This window comes from Gracilinanus agilis, chromosome 1 (assembly GCF_016433145.1).
Source record: "Gracilinanus agilis isolate LMUSP501 chromosome 1, AgileGrace, whole genome shotgun sequence".
Classification (NCBI taxonomy): domain Eukaryota; kingdom Metazoa; phylum Chordata; class Mammalia; order Didelphimorphia; family Didelphidae; genus Gracilinanus; species Gracilinanus agilis.
The window spans coordinates 396,388,118-396,409,487 of NC_058130.1; the positions used below are offsets into that span (position 1 = coordinate 396,388,118).

At 34.5% G+C, this 21,370-nt stretch overlaps 1 protein-coding gene across 1 annotated transcript in view; it reads right to left on the reverse strand.

Moving 5' to 3' along the window:
- Positions 1-21,370, reverse strand: part of DCC (DCC netrin 1 receptor) — a 941,371-nt gene that overhangs the window by 134,534 nt on the left and 785,467 nt on the right. The window contains 1 exon segment of the mRNA XM_044681552.1: positions 7,627-7,821. Coding sequence (XP_044537487.1) covers positions 7,627-7,821 — 195 coding nt within the window.

Genomic DNA, 21,370 nt, shown 5'->3' on the forward strand with positions numbered 1-21,370 from the left:
TATATGCTAATTGATGCCCTTTTTCATGTTAATTAACCACTTATTTATTATATTCTAGGATTTATTAAAAATGAAAGTCAAACTCACTGGACTATAGTTTTCAAACTATTTTCTTACTTTAAAAATCAGTATTATTAATTATGTGTTTTGTGAATGGCATAAAAGATATCATCAAGGATATCTATGACTATAAAATGAAACATTTGACAAAGTTTCCATCCTATTTTTGCGGACAAGATGGTGATATATAGGGTATATTCCTCTATATTTCAGGAAAATTTAAACTAGTTATATGGCTGGCTCCAAGAGTCACCTTTGCTATTTTAGTGTTAGTTTCAAGGAAGGTCTTCATTTCAGTACCAAAGGAATCTGTTCTTGGCTTTTTGGTGTTTAACATTTTTAGCCAAAAAAGGCAAGTGATCTTTTGAAACAGAAAGAAGGGAGGAAAAAAAATGGATAATTCAAGTGTTACAATGATATCCACAAAATAAGAGCCAGAAGAATACCTTTGATAAATGGGAGGGACTGATATAGAAGATTTATGTAAAGACAGATCCAAATCTAGCAAATGAGATAGAGGGAAAACCCATACCAGAGATCCCAGAGATATTGAGATATCAATGAAGAGATAAAAATATATGTTCTCCAATACAGTATCAGAGGTCACTTTGCTGCCACAAAAACTGCTTGAGGTAAAAGGAAAATAGGGAACAATATCTTTGACCTCTCAATGTTCAAGTTGTTAAGAATGTTAAAGATACATTCAATAAGCATAACCAACTGGGGGTACCTTTATAAGATTTTTAGCAGCACATACTCATTTTAACGGAAATATTTGTAGATGGTAAAAGAAAATCTGCTCTATGTCCTTCATTTTCATTATTCACTTTTCCTTTTGTCTTCAGCATAGTGCATTCATTATCCATAGACTTAACTAAAAAGGTTTTTTTTTTCCTACAGAGTGACTAGAATTAATGTGCATTTTAATGGAAATTCCATATTCACAGTAACCTTATGGCTTTTTTCTGTAGTTATTAATGACTGCCTTGATATAACTTTGATTTTCTTCATTTAAAGTACCATACTCTGGTATGTTCCAAAGGAGAACTAAACAAATTCTTTGGTTTAAATTTTATTGGAGTTGAGAAAAAGATTTGCAGTTTGTGCCAAAGATTTGTGTTGGTTTCTGTCACTTGTTAAGATGATATGACTGCCCTCACAGGTAAAATAAGGTAGTGATTTTATAAGATCATAGCATTATAGTGTTTTAGAGACTTTAGTCTTTCTTTTGTCCTATGACATATTTTAGGGGTGAAATGAATTCTTAAATTAAGAAATTCATTTTACCAATATGTATCAGGACATGTTCTGCAAGATTAAACTCAAAGAGTTGCCCAGGACCCTGCACATTTAAATGATTTGCTCGGTCAGATTTGTGTCAGAATATGAGATTTGAACCCAGGTTTTCTGATCTGGAATCCAAGGCTCAATCTACTATTTTCCACTCAATTTTTAGAGAATTTCTCCCATTTCCCTCATTTTATAGATAAGGAAACTAAATTCTTAACAAAGATAAATATGATTAGTCCATATCATAGAATGAAATTACCATTTAACTTCATGACTAAAGATTTAAGGCAATATAGTGTAATAGAAAGAACAATGGGGAAGGAATTTGGAGAAGTCTCAAGTTGCCACCAAATAACTGAGTAAAAATTAGCAAGTCACTTTTCTTCTCTGAACTTCAGTTTCTTTCTCTTTTACTAAGTGGTTGGACCACATTGGCTGTTAAGTCCATTTCAGATACCGCCCACTCTTACTTTTTGACTATAAATATTTTATGACTATTACAATTCACTTGATACCCAGTGATAAGGGTGGTAGGACTAATAAAGTTCTATTATTACCCTTTTAAAACAACTTGCTCTTAATGGTTGCTTATAGACTCCTTTTTCTACCATCACTCAACAATTTCTCATTTGACCTTCATCATGTCCATTTTTTTTTTCATCCTATGGAGTTCCCATTGATTATTATCTATTACACACACCAGCCCCTACAAAAATATCATTCCCTTTTTTTTTCTGAAGAAGTTTCATACCTGACTCAGTCTTTCTCTTCTCCTTAACTCTGGTACTTATACTAGGGGACTTCAATATTCATTTTAATGTTCCCTTAAACACTCTAATATGTCAATTTCTTAGTCTCCTTAAATCCCATGTTCTAGTTCTCTACCTTAGCCCAGTCACACTTAGTACTGTTATCTTCTTAGATCTCATCATAACTCAGATATGATTCATTTCCTTGATCAAAGACTTGGATATTCCTTTAGCTGACAATTATTTTCAATCATCTTTTATACACTTTCTCTAATTCCTTCTAAATATTTTCTTTGAACTCATCATCTCTAATATTTTCTTATATATTACTCCTTAGTATATTCTAAGTCCAATAATCTGCTTTCTCAAATGATAGTTCAGATGTGCAACATCTTCTACTCACAAATACTCTTTCCATTGCTGCTCATTTTTTAAAAAAACTCCAGCCCTAGATTACTCTCACCATCCATCTCTTCTACTCTTACTCATGTGTTATTAAACAAATCTAAAACACTAAGTTGACTGAGTCTATTAAAAATTTCTGTTATTTAAATTCAAGGAGGTTCTTATTGTTTCTAGGTAATCCCCTACTTCCCACAAAAGATATTCTAAGATATTGCTTCTTTACTCCCCAAAGCCCTTTACTTCCATATCCTCTCAGATAGGCATACAAATTTTTTGAGAGAAAATTAATATAATTTACTGTGAACTATTTCTTAAAACTTAAACTTAAAAATAGGTGATTGGCATCCTCTATTATCTCTTCCTTTCCTCCCATCTCTGATAATAAGATTGCCCTTCTCCTTTTCAACATCAAATCTTATACATATGCCCTTGATTCTATCCACTTAAATTTTTTAGCAGATTACAACTCATCAAAACAATTATCATTGTCTATTGATTCTTGATATTTTCCTTCCTAATTATTCCTTCCCAACTTCAATGAAACAGGCCTAAGCCTTCCCATTCTAAAACAAACAAATAAACAAACAAATCTCATTTGGTTTTCTAATCCCTTCAAGAGATAGACTTTTATTTTTTCTCTCTTTTGCAACCAAAATCTTAGTAGGAAAACAACAACAACAAAATAAAAACCTCTAAATCAGCTTTCTCTCCTTTTACCCTTCACTTCTTGAGACCTGACATCTGAACTCATCACTCAACTGAAACCTCCAGCCAAAGTTACCAATTCTCTCTTAACTGTCCAATGTGTTGGCCATTTAAAAATCTTTATCCTTTCTGATCTCTTCCTTACATTCAACAATGTTGACCCCTCCCTCCTCTTGAAAACTTTTGCATTCCTTGTTTTCTCTGACATTGTTATCTCCTGGTTCTCTTTCTACCTGTTTTCCTGCCCCTTCTCAGTTTTCTTTTCTGGTTAACCATCTATTATCATATTCCTGAACTATGGGTATACCATAAAGCTCTGCTCTAAATGCTCTTCCTTTCTCTCTATATTGTCTTAGTAAATTAATTAGCTATTAAAATATATTCTCCATTCAAATAAATCCCAAATCTACTTATCCATATCTAATACCTCAAGTTCCAATTGTGTATAGCTAATTATCAACCACATATTTTAAATGAAAGCCCTAAAAATGCCTCGAAATTAACATGTCCAAAACAGAACCCATTAACATTCCCTCAAACACCATCCTCAACTTTTTTCATATTTTACAATGGAATAAAGTATCTTTTAAATTAAAAATTATAAAGCTGCTATTTTCTTAACTTTACATTTCCTTTGCCATTGCCAGAGATGATGTTTCACTGAATTCACTAAATGTTAAAACATAGCATATCAAACTTAGTTTCAGGAGAAATAAGGATTATCTTCAAGAAGGCTAACTGTTAAGAAAATGGTCTTGGCTTATACCTGTGTGAAAGCACAATTAGAAATACTGGCCTGTATGTAACATTTCTCAATAGACCTCTTTGAGGTTCCTGGTTTTAGGATTGTATATGAGTCTCTCAAAGAAAACAAAGAAGGTTGCATTCTGTTAAAATAGAGGATTACTAAAGCAGCTTTGTGAGCTAAATTCCCTTAAACCAAAGAACAATTGAATGAGTTTCTTTGAGGTTGATTTAAGCCTTTATGGCTTCACATTTCTTGTGATGGATGTTTTTTCTGCAAACAGAACATTCATTATGATAAGAGACACACAAGTCACTTACATGTCCCTTGTTAATTATCATTAAGGACAGGAATCTTCAAAATTTTTGCATAATTCACAATGGACTCATGACTTCAGAAGCTTTTTCTTTCCCTTTACCTTATGGGTTAGAGAAAGATTTGTAAAAATCCCCTGACTATTATGGAACATGACATATTTAGGAGGGCGGACATTAAACATTCATATCAGAGAATTGGATTTATTCCTTATGGACTATTACAAGATATAACAAATTCCTAGATTTATCTTTTTGGTATATTCTGATATTCTCATCTCTAGGAATCATTTCCCAGATGAATTTTAATACTTTTGGATAAACATATTTGGATATGATATCCAGTTCATTAAATAATCTTTTGGGGTTGGTTATCTATCTATGCTTGTGAATTTTGTGATGTCTCATTACCCTGTATGCTTATTATATTTGGATGCCTTGATTCATTTTAAACTCTCCCCGAGATCTTTTAGTTGGCACAAATTGTAAGCATGAAATTAAGCTGGCACCCATCTAGGTGATGGAGATGAAGTGCTTGCAAAGTACTATCTTGTCTCATTTCATGGTAGCAGAATGAATAACCAGTGATATCCTAATAAATCATTTGGGGTGAAAACTGAATTGGTCAGATAAGTATTAAAACCCTGACTAACATAAGCTCAAAAGCAATGTATAATTTTTTTCTATTCCATTAGTTACCAGCTAACCAGCCAAACAAAACTTCATGCTACTTTATTAAAATTTGTCATACAGAAAACTCTGGGTTCCATTTGAACATCTGATTGTGTGTTTTCTGTGGACATATAAGTAGCTATCAAAAGCCAGAGTCATGTTGAGTCTACTTGTATGTGCCTCAGAAATATAGGTTTTCCTCCTCCATTTCCCTTAAAGATAGGGGAAAACTAAGCCATGCACTATGCAAGTTATCAGAAGCTTACTTTTTGGGAAGCCAAATAATTGATTTAATCTAATCATCATTTTTTTTTTACTTTTTTCTATTGATTTATGGTTTTATGAAATTTACTTTCACTCAATAGATTTTTTAGGGAGATGGTCTATTTACCCCTACTACAGAAAAGAAAGCTAAGAATGGTCAGAAAGAGTAAATGACAAGTGTTTAGGGTTTTAACAATCACTTTTCTGATGTAATGAGATTAATTTCCATGGGTAACTGGTTATATTCTAAAATTTTAATTCTGATCATATTATTAGGTACTGCCTCTTTTTTGCATGCTTGTTTTTAATTTACTGAAAGATCAGAAAGAAATGAAACAGATAAAAGAGCTTGAAACACAAACTCTGTGTTGAGGACCTTGGAGTGTGGGGTAAGAGGATAGTTTCTCAGAAGATTTGGGTAAAAGTAGTATAGAGGGAAAGTACTAACTGATGATAGAAATAGGTGAGGTACATTATTTCCCAGCAGCTAATTTGAATAGGATTGTTTTGGGAACATTCTAATGTATTAATGAGGAAATTTACCATCAAAGAAATAAGCTGGGACTATGGGACTATTATATAATAATAACTATTTCTGCCATATAGAATAGAAATGAAGATTTTGCTTTTCTCAACCTATATTAGAGCTAGATCATTTCACATGAAGACACTCTGATTTGAGGCTTTATTAGTCAGATTAGATGATAAACATCAGAATGCAGAGAGAAGTCAGTGACCTAAGAAGCTAAATGTAGGAGATCAGAGATGCTAATAAAAGAAGCTCTTTTCAGAAGTCAAGACACCAGAAGCCACTGGAACTGAGAAGCTGACAGAAATGGATACTAGCTGACTCCTTTCTGCTTTTGATGTGGGAAGTGGATCTGACTGGAGGAAAGCTCTAATTTTTGACAAAGGAAAAAAAAAACAGATTAGAGAAAAGGAGAATCCTCTGCAGTGCTTGAAAAGCTGAACTGGGCAAAGAATCCCTTCTTCCCTAGCATAATCTACTGCTTGAACTGGGAAACTTCTGAATAAGTTTGCCTGCATTTTCCTTTAGTTCCCTGTATGTGTCAAAGCTTTTCAAAAACAAAACAAAACTCTGTTTAAGATGAATTGTATCACTTAGGATGATTTGAAAGGGGAAAACACCAATGGGGACTCAAGAAATATGTATAAAGATGTGTTTTTCTCCCACACCTTTATTTCCTTGGCCTTTATGGTGGCGGTTGAGAGCTCATCTCTATGAACTACTCTCCCAGACTTGCCAATGTGAATTCAGGTTGGGGTGAGGGAGTCAGATTAGAAAGACAAAAGGGGGGCCTCTGGTACTACTTCAGGGACCTTACTTTCTATGTACACTAAAATAGTATCATAGGAATATACAAATAAAAACCAAACGAGCCTAACTTATAAGTTATCCAAGATGACTTTTTGTGTGTCTCTCTCTCTCATTTCACATATGAGGAAAAGGAGGGCAAGAAAGTTGAAGTGACTTGCCCAAAGTCATGGAGGTATTAAATGGTAAATGTAGGGTGCAGATTCAAGTCTTGTCACTCTAAATTCATCACCTTTTCCATGGCACTATGTATCGTCTTGTAGAGATCAAATATGCCTTTTTTTGCATATTTGTAATCATGTGGCAAACATATTTCACCATCATCTAGTGAAATACCAAAGTATTTCAGATATCTATCAAAAGATTAAAAGCTCCTGAATTATCTTTGTCTCTAGAATCCAATGCAATATTTTTTCAGTAACAGGGGCTGATATTGAGACCTTTTCTTGGTATGTTTACTATGCTTGAGCTTTTTTTTTTTTTTTTAAAGGGCATGTTATAGCTGTGCTTCTTCAGGGAGCTATTTTTATTCCATAAAGCATGCAGCACTTTTCTCCAGAAATTATACAGTAAGAAAATGTTCTATGTTGCCCCAGTTGCTTAAAATAAACACATTACTTCCATATGAAATTTTCTGCCTTGCCATTTTCAAAACTTTCTTTTTCCTGTATGGACAATAGACCCTGAAAGAAAACACTTAAAGTTGGTTCCATTACAACATTCACATAACTCATTGCTTTTCATCTTTATCCCTTTACATAAAATGGCTGATGGATTTCATTATATTTTGAATGCAGTCAATACACATGAAATCAATACAAAAATTCCAAAAGGATTCTAAATGGAGAAAGTAAAGTTAAGTGTGTCTGTCTCACTGGAGACTGCAGGAAACATGACCACACAATAGATCTTTCTTTCACAGTTTGGTTTTGGCTTAAAGGGTGCATTTCAATTTACTGAGAATGTTCACCACAGTTCTGCTGCTACCATAAGTATTATGGAGAACAGTTTCTAAAGCTCTCTCTAAAATGACTTTAGAAAAATCTTGTAGGAGTAGATTATTGATAATAGAAATAAGTTTCAAACCTTTTAATGTTCTGAAAACAATGGGGTCAGAGAGAGGTCCCACTCCTTTGGAATTTCGGGCTTGAATTCTAAAATAGTACACAGTATCAAGGTTGAGATCCATAATTTGATGAGTCAGTCGATCACCACTGATTGATTCCATAATCCAGTCATCAATTGGTGTATTTTTGTCCAAAGTATAGAAGAGAATATAAGCTGAAAAAAAATAGAGTGTTAATAAATGGAAATACAGGTGGTCATTTTTGTTAAAAAGCATATTTGGTTCTCAAGTATCATTTATAATGTTGATGGTACATTAGAAAATATAGTACAGTATTATACTTATAAGTAATGATTTTCATCTTAACCCACATATATCATTGGAATTGAATAAATAATGCTGTAACAATATTAATATTTCCATGAGGAAAGAATCATTAGGAACAAAAATATTGAATAAATTTCAAAACAAATTATACATGCTATTCATAAATTCTGGTTGTCAAGTTTGTTGGTAAGTATCATGAAGATGAAATAGATGACAAATATATAGATGACAAGTTTTTCATGCTTTGACTGTAGAGGGATAAAAACATTTGCTTTTTGTTCCTCACTAAGGCATATAGTTAACCGAATTTCTCTCTCTAATCCAAAGTACTGTAGAGAAGGACAGGGAAAGTCTTTAGTAAGTAAGATAAGCACTAAGTGATAAATTCTTTGTGCAATAAAGTAAAATACAAAACAAACTGTAGTCTTATGTGACCTTCTGTTCTTTTAGTAATTATGGAAGTATGCTGGAAAAGGGGGAAGAGAATACATTGTACTACCTATTACGCTGAAAGTACACTAAGTATTGTCAGGAAGCTTCCTTCAGTGGTTAATACTTAGTGGTTATAATATTGAAATCGACATCCTTTCATCTTTATTGTATAGATGAAACCAGAAGAAAAAAGAAGTTTCCTATAAATATAAGGGTGGATCACTGGTCTTCCTCGGACTGCTGAATAATGGAATGTATTTTATTATGTATCCAAGTTCAATCAGAAACTCTAATTTGGGGAGCTCACAGTTAGAATGCCTCAGAGTGCTCAAGATAAGTATAAGCAATAAGAACACCATGGAGATAATTTCTTTTTATGCATTTATATATCCCAACATCTTTTTTAAAGAAAAAAAGCTGGAAAACTTGATAAGACTATCCAAATTAAGTCAAATTGATGACTAATGAAAAGGTGCTCATGCAGGAAAATAGTAAAAATTATGTTGGAAAATGAGGATACACACACACATGCACACACACACACACACACGCACACACATATATATACATATATATGGTATTTTTAGTCTAATTTATATATTATATTAAAGACTATCCCCACTTGTCTTTCATTAATGCTTGCTTTAAAATTATCACCAGATTGGAGATACAGGACATGATGGAGTCTGTCTTGATAATTTAACTTGTCTTATTGATAATTTCATTATCTAAAAGTTGTAGGGCAAAGCAAAGGAGGAATTCTCTTACTAGCAAAAGGGAACTGATTTCTATTGTGAAAATGTTGAGAACACCAGAGATAAATGACTACTTCATGTAGAACATGTGAAAAAGGAGACCAAAAAAGCATCTGACCTGAATCCTGGAATTTAAGAAAATAAATGAAAAGGATTTTTAAAAAAAGGAGAAATCTACCAAAATATATGAAAAAAAATTTAAGATGGCATTCTAAAGATGCAAAGAGAAATAATTCTAGAAAAGAGGGGGAAATGGGAATTGTCTAAAAAGATTAATGTGTATGCACAAGGAGTTCACCAACTAAATAAGATTTTATAAAGACATAGACTGAAGATAGATGCAAGGGCAGGTAATGGAGGATGAATACACAAGTATGGCAAGGGCCTTTAAAAATAAAGCTTGAGGGCAAAATCACAGCATACGTTGAGGTGATTAAGGAAAATTAAGTAGGAAATCTGAAGCTGTGGTAGTAGTGGGGAAAAAGGTGGCTCAAGGCAGGGATAATTCTATTGCTGAGGGTGAATGAGATGATTCATTGACAGTAGAGAGGAGGTAGACAGAGCTTTTTAGATTTTTTTCTTGCTCATATTTTCATTTGAAAGGACATTTAATGATTTTGACTAGAAAGGATAGAAAAGAAGAAAGAAGGTTACAAAGGAATTGATGTCTAAGCCAAGTAAGCAGCCAATTAAAAAGTAGCTTTTAGGTTTCCTTGATGTGTTCTTTTACTTTCCTTTTTCATGATTTTTCTCAAAATTTACTTTTTTGACATTCATTTTTTAAAAATGTTGAGTTCCAGAACCTTTCCCTCTCTATATCCTTTCTCTCACCCATTGAGAAGGCAAACATTATAGCAATCATATATCTGAAACTGTGCATCATGGCTTCTGGTGATCAAGAAGGCAGAATAAGGAAATTTCCAAGTTCACCTAAACCCACTCCAAACAACCACAAGAGAAAAATAAAATACCTCAAAATGAATTTTGGGATGACAGAACCAACAGAAGATAGAGTGAAGTAAGGTTTCACCCAAAGAAAATGCAGAGGGGCAACTGGAAAGACCCCTTTTGCTGGGGTGAGATGAAAGGCCTGGAATCAGCAGCCTGAGGAGTGGCCCTAAGACAATGATGGGCAACCTTTTGAGCTTGGTGTGTCAAAATTCACCAAAAAACCAAGCATAACTCGGGTGGTGTGTCACTTAGAAAAAAAACACAATTTCACGATATTTATAGTTTAAATAACAAAAATGTATAACTGTAATATATAACTGTATTTAATAAACCAAAATAGGTAAATTAATATAGGTAGAATTGTCATCTATAATGCACAGTGTCTACACTACACTACAGCAAATGTTTCATCCTTGGCATGTGGACCCCAACTTCTCTGTATGGCTGCATGTCATCGAAAATGGCTACATGTGTCAGTGCTGACACGCGTGTCATAGGTTTGTCATCACCACCCTAAGGAATGCAAGCACACTCTGAAGAGCTTGAAGATCTGCCCACTGAAACACATACTGAGGGGTTTGAGAAGTGACCTGGTTCAAACACACCTGGGGGAACCCTCAAGGAAGGAAAATTCTCAGCACTCATAGTACAAGGGGGAGCTGATGGCTGAGGAGTGGGATCCAGGTAAATCCACTGGATATGGCACCTGGGAGGTACATTAACTCCCTCCACCCTAGAATTGGAGCAGAGCCTCAACATATAGGCAAGATCATGAAAAAAATAACCCTAAGATAAATAAAAGAAATTATGTCATGCAAAACATATTTCCATATTAGACATGTGGCCAAAAAAAGAAGCCAAAAAAAAAAAAAAGGTGGAAAAAAACCACATGCTTCGGTCTGCATTGAGTTTAGCAGTTCTCTGACTAGAGGTGGAGAATATTTTTACAATATATTATTAAGCATATTACCATTGAAAAGATACACAGGTATGTGGCATAAAGTTATTAGCAATGAAAGATATAGGGGGAAAAAAGGATATAAGCTGATCAGATAGCAAAATGAGGGATACATGATATAAAAAGTGTTTACTCAATTGGTTTCCAAACAATATCAAGAGAAATAGAGGGAGACCACCAGCACATGGGTTGGTCTCCTAGTTGATGATTTATGCCAAGACATGGATAAAAGAAGCATAGAATGAGATGTACTTAAATCAATGGGACCAAAGTTCCATCAAAGCTTGAACATATTTATCATAGGTCAGCATTAAATAACATGTATGTAAAACATTTAGCAATTTTACAAATTCTGTATATATTAACCAATTTTCCTATTGCTTCTTAATTCTAGTCCTCTCTCTTTGTATAATACTTCCAGTATTTCCTCTATACAATTCATTTGTACAAAGCTTTTTGCATAATATGCCCCTCATTAGACTGTAATCTAGTGCCCACTACATGCCACACACTGTACTAGGTACTATACAGTGTGTAGATCCAATGAATGAAGGTGCACTGGGTAGATCCAATGAATAGCACAATAGGTCCAACCTTCAAGAAGTTCACAGTCTAAAGGGGAAGACATTGCTTAGAATGAGACTGGGACAGGTAATACTCAGGGGGATGGGGAAGTAATACAATAGGGATAGGAAATGATCTGAGGAAGTCAAGGCTTCAGAATTGATTTCATTTTGCAGAAGGATGATATTCTAGAGATGATGAAGTCCAGAAATGATATAAGAACTTCTGATGTGCCCTCCTTACATGTTGGAGGATCAGGGAGCTCTCCAATGTCTACCTTCTATCAGCTCTGATCAGAGGGAGGGAAGGAGCCCTGGGTAGGGAGTTCTGAGGAGGTGGAAGTTTCAGAGTTGATTTCATCTTTGAAGAATGATGAGTTTCTGGAGATGAGGGTATCCAAGAAAACAGACATGTGGGAAATGGTAAGAATAGGATCTTTTATCTTTCTTTGTAGCCCCAGTTCTTAGGAAATTAAATAATGATGTTTATTAACTGATTGACTGACAAGGAAATTCAGTGAGGTAGATAGAGAAGATATTTTGATCATTTGACAGATAAGGAAATGAATCACAAAACTTAAGAGATGAACAAGGTCACATATATGTTTTGTTTGGTACAAAAACCTAAAATCTTTTGATTTCAGACAAAGAGCTCTATATATTATGCTATCTCTACAAATAATTAAATACCCCTTACTATATATATAGATGTAAAATTAATATTTCAATAATTTACATAAATTGATAAAATTTATCCTAAAGGAATAGTTAGATTAGATTTGATTAGTTAGATTCATAGAATTTAGAGGAGGAAGGAACCTGTGGGATTGTCAAGCCCAAATCCTTCATTTTATAGTTGAGAAAAAATGGGTACATATTATTTTTCTTTTTGATATTTCTGAACTCATAATAGTTTATTATGGAGACCACCATGACCATGTATTAAAAAAGAATAATATTGCTTCCTTGAGATCATATTGAAATTAATCCAAAATGAAAAAAAATTATTTAAAATCAAGATATTATGTAATCTCTTATGAAGAAACTTTTGAATTATTGCTATAAACTCCTAAATCTTCCTGCCTCTAATTTCTTCCCTTCCAAATCATATCATGTAGTATTGTGAGATTAATTTTTCTAAGCATAATGGATTAATTCTACTTAGAGCTTAAAGAAACTTCTTGACCTGAATTCAAGCCAGCCTGATCTTGATCTGATCTTGAATCAGCACTCTAACTATATCTACCACTACATTTTTTTAAACCTTTGCCTTCTGTCTTAGAATCTATGTATCATTTCCAAGGCAAAAGAGAGGTAAGGGCTAGGCAATTGGGAGTAAGTGACTTGCCCAGGGTCACACAGCTAGGAATTATCTGAGGCCAGATTTGAACCCAAGACTTCCAGGCTCCGGGCCTGACTCCCTATCCTCTGAGTCACCTAGCTGCCCCTCTACAATTACTTAATAGGAATGATTTGTTCTAATTACCTGACCTTGACACTCTCCCTAACAAAAATTGTCAATGGCTTAATTGTTCATATGCCCCATGGTTAATGAGTACTAAAGGTAACTTTAAAAAGAAGACATTGCAAAAAAATTTCTAGCAATTGAAGTATCCTTGGAATAAAGAAATAAACTCCAAGGTGACTACACTGAAGGGACAACATTCAATGTGTTATATATAAACCCTGGATTGAAGAGTAAGTCAGATTATTTTTAGTCATTTCTCTTAGTGCCTTATACATAAATACTTTCACATTCTATTTTTTTTTTGTTGTTGTTCCCTTCCTCCTTCCTGTCCCCTTTCTCCTTCCTGTTTCAAACATTTGGCTAAATTCCAAAATGTGAGGTTAGGAGATAGCCTGAGACTTCTGGTTGCCTGGAGTGTTCGGTTGCAGGAATTGCTTTTGCATAAATATAGAATATATGCCACATTATGATGTATTCCACACCTCCTCTAAACCCCAGCCATAGACCAGGATGCATGGGATACCAGCAGTGTCATACTCCTGATTTCAGATATGTAGGAAGATGATATATAACACACATATACATTTCTGATGTGAATAAAAATACTCAAGTGGTATTCAGTGTTTGAGTGAGCCTTTCTTTTTTAGAAAAATGTGTTCTTGTGAAAGTGTAAATATATGGAGAGGGAATGTGGAATACTTGCCTCTTCCTTCCTTTTTCTAAAGTCAATTTATCACATTAAGAAGTCGCTAACTTGACAGGGCAAGAATGTAAAGTTCCTATCTAGTAAAAAGAAGATAGTTGGCAGCATTGCTCACAGCTTCCTACAATGAGCTGCATGTCTTCAAATCGGCAGAGCCCAGTGCCAATCTGAGTTGTTCTGTGAAATGGTAGCCTCTGTCTACCCATCTCCCTGGGCTTATGCCATTGAGAGATAGCCAGATGTTACAGAGAATGGAGCACTGAACCTGAGTTCAAGTTTGAACTCAGCTACTTAGCTGTGTGATCCTGGGCAAATCATTTAAGCAATGCTTGCCCCTCTTCCCCCTATGATATAATGGGAATAATAATAATTGTGGGAAGCCATTCTATGTATTAAAGCCTTTGGAGAAATAGGATCAAATTTAGGGCCTGTTATCTGGATTCCCTATGTGACCAATCCAGGCTGAGGCAGTCTTTGTGTTTGGTTCTGGTCACCTGAGCCCCAAAAGGCTCTGGTACCAGCAGGTAGGTTAATCCAAAATCAACTTGATCCCTCCAAGAGGCTATTAGGAGTCATTTAGAGAAACAGAGTCTGTAACAGATATTTTATCTGGATCCCATTACAAAATCATCGGCAAGTAAAACTGTGCGTATGATTTTTCTGCACTGCATGTCAGGAATGCAGACAGAATGGGCCATCTAAGATAAAAATCTGAGGCTCCTCTTTTGACTCAGTTTTGATCCCCACCTTTCTTAGAACTCCTATTGGAAAACTTTGAAGTGGCAGACCAGCATCTACTGAGTTAATGATTGCTCTCCTTGACAATTAAGAAGCCTGAACCCTAACAAACATTACTTAGATAAGTATGGCGCTTTTAGTCTTGACTTTATTTGTCCAGGTGCCTATAATCCTGGAAGATAGAACTCAATAAGTGAGCATCTCCATAAAAATATTTCCTCTCCCAGAATTATCCCTACTAATTGATGGTTGGAATTTGGCCATTGTCTTGGTACTTATACCTTTACTCTTTAGACTTTAATGGGTTATGTATGATCTGTTACCCCTTCATAGCTGTGTTCTTTGTTTGAAACCAGTATATAATAAACTCCCAAGCCCACAGACTTTGGAACAGCATGGGCTAACCACTAGTCTAGTTGTTCTCATTTTCTTTCTCCTGCCTTAACCATCCTATGCCACCACGCCGCTCAGGACCCCAAAAAATCATATAGAGGCATGGCCCCCTATAAATAATAACTCCTGTTGTGAGTATCAAGTGAGATAATATTTGTAAAGCACTCTGCACAGTGCCATGAATATACTAGGGATTCCCCATTATGCATTCTGCTACCATTTCAGACTCATAATATATAAGTAAAATAGTATGAAAGATGATACTTATACTTCCTAAATTTTTATACACATTTTTGCTTCTCAAAAGCTTTTTTAAAAACAAAAGTCAAGGAAAAGGGGGCAGCTGGATAGCTCAGTGGATTGAGAGTCAGGCTTAGAGACAGGAGGTCCTGGGTTCAAATCTGGCCTCAAACACTTCCCAGCTGTGTGACCCTGGGCAAGTCACTTGACCGCCATTGCCTACCCTTACCACTCTTCTGCCTTGGAGACAATACACAGTATTGACTCCAAGACGGATGGTGAGGGTTTAAAAAAAAAAAAAGTCAAGGAAAAAGAGAATGTCTAGGAGGAAGAGATCATTAGCAGCTGCAAAGATGTCAAAGATGATGAGGTTTGAGAAAAAGCATTTGGATTTAGCAATTATGAGAATTTTTTTAAAAAATCAGTTTCAGTTACTTGGGAGCCTAGAAGTCAGATTTCAAAAAAGGGTTGAGAAATACATGAGAGGTGAAAGAGTGGAGGGAGGGACTGCTGATAACCCCTCTTGTGGGATTTACCTGTGAAAGGAGATATAATCCTTGCATTATAATTTTAGGAAATGGCAGGGTCAAGGGAACATATTTTAGGGATAATAGACATCTGTAAATATATATATATAGATATAGATATAGATATAGATATATATATGAAATGAGGATGGAGTCAGTAAAGTCAATAAAGACGGAGAGGTGTGAGATGAGAGAGAGTGAATCTATAATGGAACCACCTTTTAGAGTAGTTGGGGTAAAATGAAACAGAAGGCATTCAAGAAGAAGGGCTGACCTTTACAAAAAGAAGAGTCACATAATTGTCAGAGATTAGACCAAACAAGAGAGTAGAAAACAATTTATATAGATGAAGTATGGAGTAAAAGAGAAAAAAAATGATTTTAAAAGATGATCCCTGAATTTCTTTAAAAAGGGTGAACCTAGGTTTTCTGCTTAAAGACAATGCTTAAGGGACTGAGTTTAAAGGAGAATATTTGGAACATATTGCCAGGAGTATGACAAAAAAGACAAAATTAAGGTTATTCTGATGAACTAATGAAGAACTAGCTGAAGGACAATACTGTGAACTGGAACTAGATCCAGTTGGCACAGTTATGTGATTTTTAAAAAAAATCCTTACCTTCCATCTCAATACTATATATTGGTTCTGAGTTAAAAGAGCAAGGGTTAGGCAATAGGGATTAAATGACTTGTCCAAGGTCACACAGTTAGGAAGTATATAAAGTCAGATTTAAACCCAGGACCTCCTATCTGTGGATCTGGTTCTTTGCCATACCACCTAGTTGTCCCCAGTTATGTGACTTATTTGATCTATGTTCAACAGCACTACTGAAGAACTGAAGAAAATGGATGTCTCAGAATAACTAAATTTGAGATTTGGCAATAAGATGAGAGCATAAGAAATTCAAAGGCAGAGGACAATATATTGTATTGATCATTTCTATAGGATCAGTTCTGTGAACAGAAAAATGTGAGGTCAAGTAGAGTTGATAGAATGGGAGAAGAGAGAGTTATGAAGGAATGAAAACACAAAGGGAGAATAAATCTGCTTAGGAAGAGGGAGAATATAGAGGAAACTATGTATAGAAGGGTGGGAGATTTTGATATAAGAGGCAAATTGTGGTTTGAGATCATGGAGGTAGGGGATGAACTTTATAAACCTAATGTTAAATTATTTGAGAAAGGAACAACGTAAAATCCAGTTGATTAAAGCAACAAGGATTTAGATTGAGAGAGAAAGATGTATGGAATGAATCACAGAGGCAAAGTGGTTGTTAATTGATGGCATCAAAAGCAGGATCTGGAAGTGGGAATGAGTTGAAAAGATTGTCCCTTACTTTTGGCCAGAGATTCAAGGGTAGGAGAGGAGAACCACTCTTTTTATGGAGGAGGTGACCAGGAATTAAGTGTCTTCCAGAAGAAAGGGTTTTTATAAATACAAATAGATGGGGAAAGTATAGGAGGATGATAGCTAGGATGAAAGAGAGTAGAAAGCCAGAGGATGCTACAATTATTTCTCCTTATCAAATAATAGCAATTTCCTAAAATCACAATCTCCTTGAGGCTAGGAAACAAATCTACTATTTGTATGTATAATCTACAGCTCTAGTCATGATATTCTACATACAATAATTACCCTCATGCCAAGAAATGCCTCTGCTTTCCCTAATTAAAGAAGGATTGTATTCACTTTTTTTGGCAACCAGTTTGCTAGTTGGTAGTCACTTAGTTAATGATCATTAATCCAGTGATTTGAGAGATTTAGAGTAATATCCCCAAATTTGCCTGAATTAGAATGAATGAATTTAGGCAATGGCAACCTCTAGATCATTATGGATTGCCTTCACTTTCATAATTCTAGATTGGATTACATACACACTATGTTTAATGAGTATTGTCTGTCTCTTAAAATTATTTTCAAGTCAGCCCTTTACCAGAACTGTAAGTATCTTATCATTCAGTCATTTATCACTGAATGTGGTCTCTTGCTGAATGATAGGATCCCTTCTACAATCATACAATGATCAATCAGCTAGCCTCTCTTTGAACACTTTCAGTGATGTTGAACTTGTACCTCAGGTGGTGTCATAGTTCCCCTCCCCTTTAAAAAGCTTTTTTGTATTCAATATTTTTAGTATAAAAAGATTCTAAAGTATTTTAGAATGCTTATAAAAGTATTTCAGAAAAAAGTTCTCCTTTATAGTGAGCTATCTCCTTGCAGTTTCCCTACCTTGATCCAAGTTTTGCATCTCCTGGAACTACCTAGAATAATTCTAACCCCTCTTTCATGATAAAGGTGTATTTTAGACATTATTCGCTTACAAAACATACCATTGTAAATACCTTCATTGCTATATCTGAGTTTGCTGTACTCAGCTGCAGTGTTACAAAATTGTCAGTGTTCTGGTTAATGTTCCTGAAATAAGGTATTCTAAAGATAGATTTTTAATCTCCTTAAGTTCCACTTCAGGAAGAGGCCCAGCACAGTTTTCTCTCCACTTCCCATCAGCTATATTGCTTATGGACTTCTATGGACTACTTCATTATGCCTTCTTGTTAGGTCTCTTCTTCACTTCCCTAATCTGCTTTTTTTTGTGGGGGGGATTTCCTTTTGTTTGGTTGTCTTTTCCCATTAGATTGTAACCTTCTTGAGTTCAGAGGTTATCCCTTTTTTTATTGGTATTTCCATCCCCATCACTTAACACAGTTTCTGGCACATTGTAGGCACTTAATAAATGTTTATTGACCAACTGGCCAACTGATTCCCCTGTTTTAATAAAATTCCAACAAATGCAAACAAATCAACCAAACAAAAAACGGAGTCTGGCACTGTCCAATATGAAATATACAAAAAACCCAAGAATGTCACAAAAAAAGGAATAAAGTCCCCAAGAGGGCAGACATAAACATATTTAACTTAGTGACTTGTCCAAACTTTTCTGTAAATTTTAGACTAGAGGATGAGGAAGTAACCTAGAAAACCTGAAATCTTTGCTTAAAGATAGGGAATCATGATAATTTTCCTAACCATTTCTCTTGGCGATAGTTTATCTCTGTATTGAAGAATAGAAGTCCTGGATACCAGTTTGATCATGCATATTTTCTGGCCTCTTCTGTAATATGTAATCACAATACTTCAAAGGAATAAACATATTCTCTTTGAAAAACTGGGTCCCATTTAAAATGGCCTTAGAAAAGTAGAATGTATCACCTTTTATTCCTAAACATTACCATAGCTATTACATTTCTTCACTATGTGTGAATAACTTGTTTTGAGTAGTGAGAACAATGTGAAAATAGAGGGGACACATATATGCTGATAAGATTTTTCACACCAGGTAATATAAATTCACCAGGCAGGATTTAATTGTATAGATTTATACTTCATGGTTTGAAGTTGTTGTTTTTTTATTCTCTCAACAAAATCACTGTTTGACTTCCAAGCATTCTATCAGTTATGTTGAATCCAAGGCAACCAATATCAGGAATAAGTGAACACTCTGGTTGGTAACTTTGTTCCTTGATAGAATATATGTCACTTTTCAGGCAGAACCTATATTTTAGGTACAATCAGTAAATCACTCTTACTATCTGCCAAGCACTGGGTTGAGTACTAGGGATACAGAGAAAGGCAAAATTAAAAATAAAAAAAAGTTCCTGCCTTCAAGGAGTATATATTCTAATGGAGGAGGAAATATATAAATAATTAGTGAGGTACAAGGTAAGTGTGCAGTAGATTGAAGACAGTAATAGAAGGGAAGATGTGGGATTGGGGGATGGGGTAAAGGTTCATGAAAGTCTTCCCGAAGAAGGCATATACCATTGCTTGTCAAGGTCACTTCATTCTTAACCAATTTGGTATCTACTAATTTTCCATATGCTTTTATATAACCATTTATAACATGCAAGAGATCTGTAATGTAATGAGTAAAGGGAAACCTAGATTCTAGTCCTGTCCTTGATTTAAACTATGTTGAGAGAGAGAAAAAGAAGAAGGAAGAGGAGGAGGAGGAAGAAGAGGAAGAGAAAGAGAAGGAGAAGGAAGAAGAAGAGAAGGAGGAGGAGGAATGGGAAGAAAAAGAAAAAAGAAAAGAAGGAAGATAATGTGACAGCTCTCATGCTTATACATGCATACACATATACCCTAGCAGAAACAACAATGAAGAATGAAGAAACTGAAATTAAAAGGAAAAAAAAAACATGGAAAGAACTCGCTTAATCTTCAAAATGCCTAGCATGTTGACAACTGAGCACATGATATGTGAATAGGTTTTATGCTTCTCTTTTGATAAATCTGACAGCTCAAATGAGAAATCTGTTTGGTGATTGTAGAAAGAGGGATTTCTTAGAGAAAACAAGTGTTCAAGTTACATTTAAATTGCAAGTTAAATTTTCACATTACAGTGTTCTTTCATTTTGTAAAATTCTGGAGGATAGTAGCATGAAGATGAGTCTATCAGCTGACCCACATTCCATAAAATCATATCACCATCTTCAAATACTTTCATTACTTTGTTAGCATGTAATGGCACTATCTTCAGATTACCTCTGCTATGGAAACAAAAAGTGGCACTAGCATGTGCCTAACCCAGTGGTTCAAGTTAATTAGACTATAATGTGCACATTTCAAATTGTACAATATTTTTTCATAATAATTATATGCTATGGAGACATCTATTAAAAGCCTAGAGTGATAATTTAAATGCAAAATTCCTGATAGAACGCTATTATATTTTTTCATACTAAATTAACATTATAGGCTTCTAATGGGTGCTTTAATTAGGAATTGATGTTATCAGCAATATTTGGCCAAATAAAAACTGCCATTGGGAAACATTCATTAAGCTAAATCTCGTCAGTCAATAGTAAGTCTTTTCTGAGTCTTGTGACTTTAAATTTGTACTAAGGAGCTACCACTGTAACAACAAATCTGTTCTCCTTATAAAATGCTAAAATATGTGGTTATTAAATATCTTTCATATTTCATCATTTTTAGACTAACTACTAATTATTTAACACTTCTAATCACTGAACTACATATATTAGGACCCTTCTGGCATAGAAGCTTTGAATTAAAAGATATATTAGTGTACTTTTTTTCTTCAGACAAAGAAAAGAGGTAGCAGCACTTTTCTGTAATAACAAAAATGTGGAAATGAGGTAGATCCTCATTGATTGGGGACCTGCTGACAAACTGTGATACATGAGGAAATATTTCAGTGCCATGAGAAATGATGAATATGATGAATAGAGAGAAGTATGGAAAGACTTAGATAAATTGACTCAACCAGGAAAACACTGATGACAACTATGTAAATGGAAAGAACAACGCAACAATCAAAACTGAATGTTACAAAATTATAATGACTAAGCTTGACCCCAAAGAAGAGATATGAAAAAATATTCCCTTCTCCTCTGCCGACTCCTTTCTTCTACAGTGTTGAGAAGAATACTGCTTGTAACTCTAGACTCTTTGTCATATGTTGGTTCACTTTACTGAATGTTTCCCCTCTTCTTTCTTTAGTCTTTAATATAAGAAATAGAACTCTGAATGGAAGGAGGGAAAGAAAGACGTAAAGGGAGAAATGTAGGTGATGTAAAAACAATAAGAATTGTATATACATTAGGACATATATAATTATTTTTGTTTATACATGCATACATTTGCATTTATAGGTATATATACTATATATATATAATTATGTACAT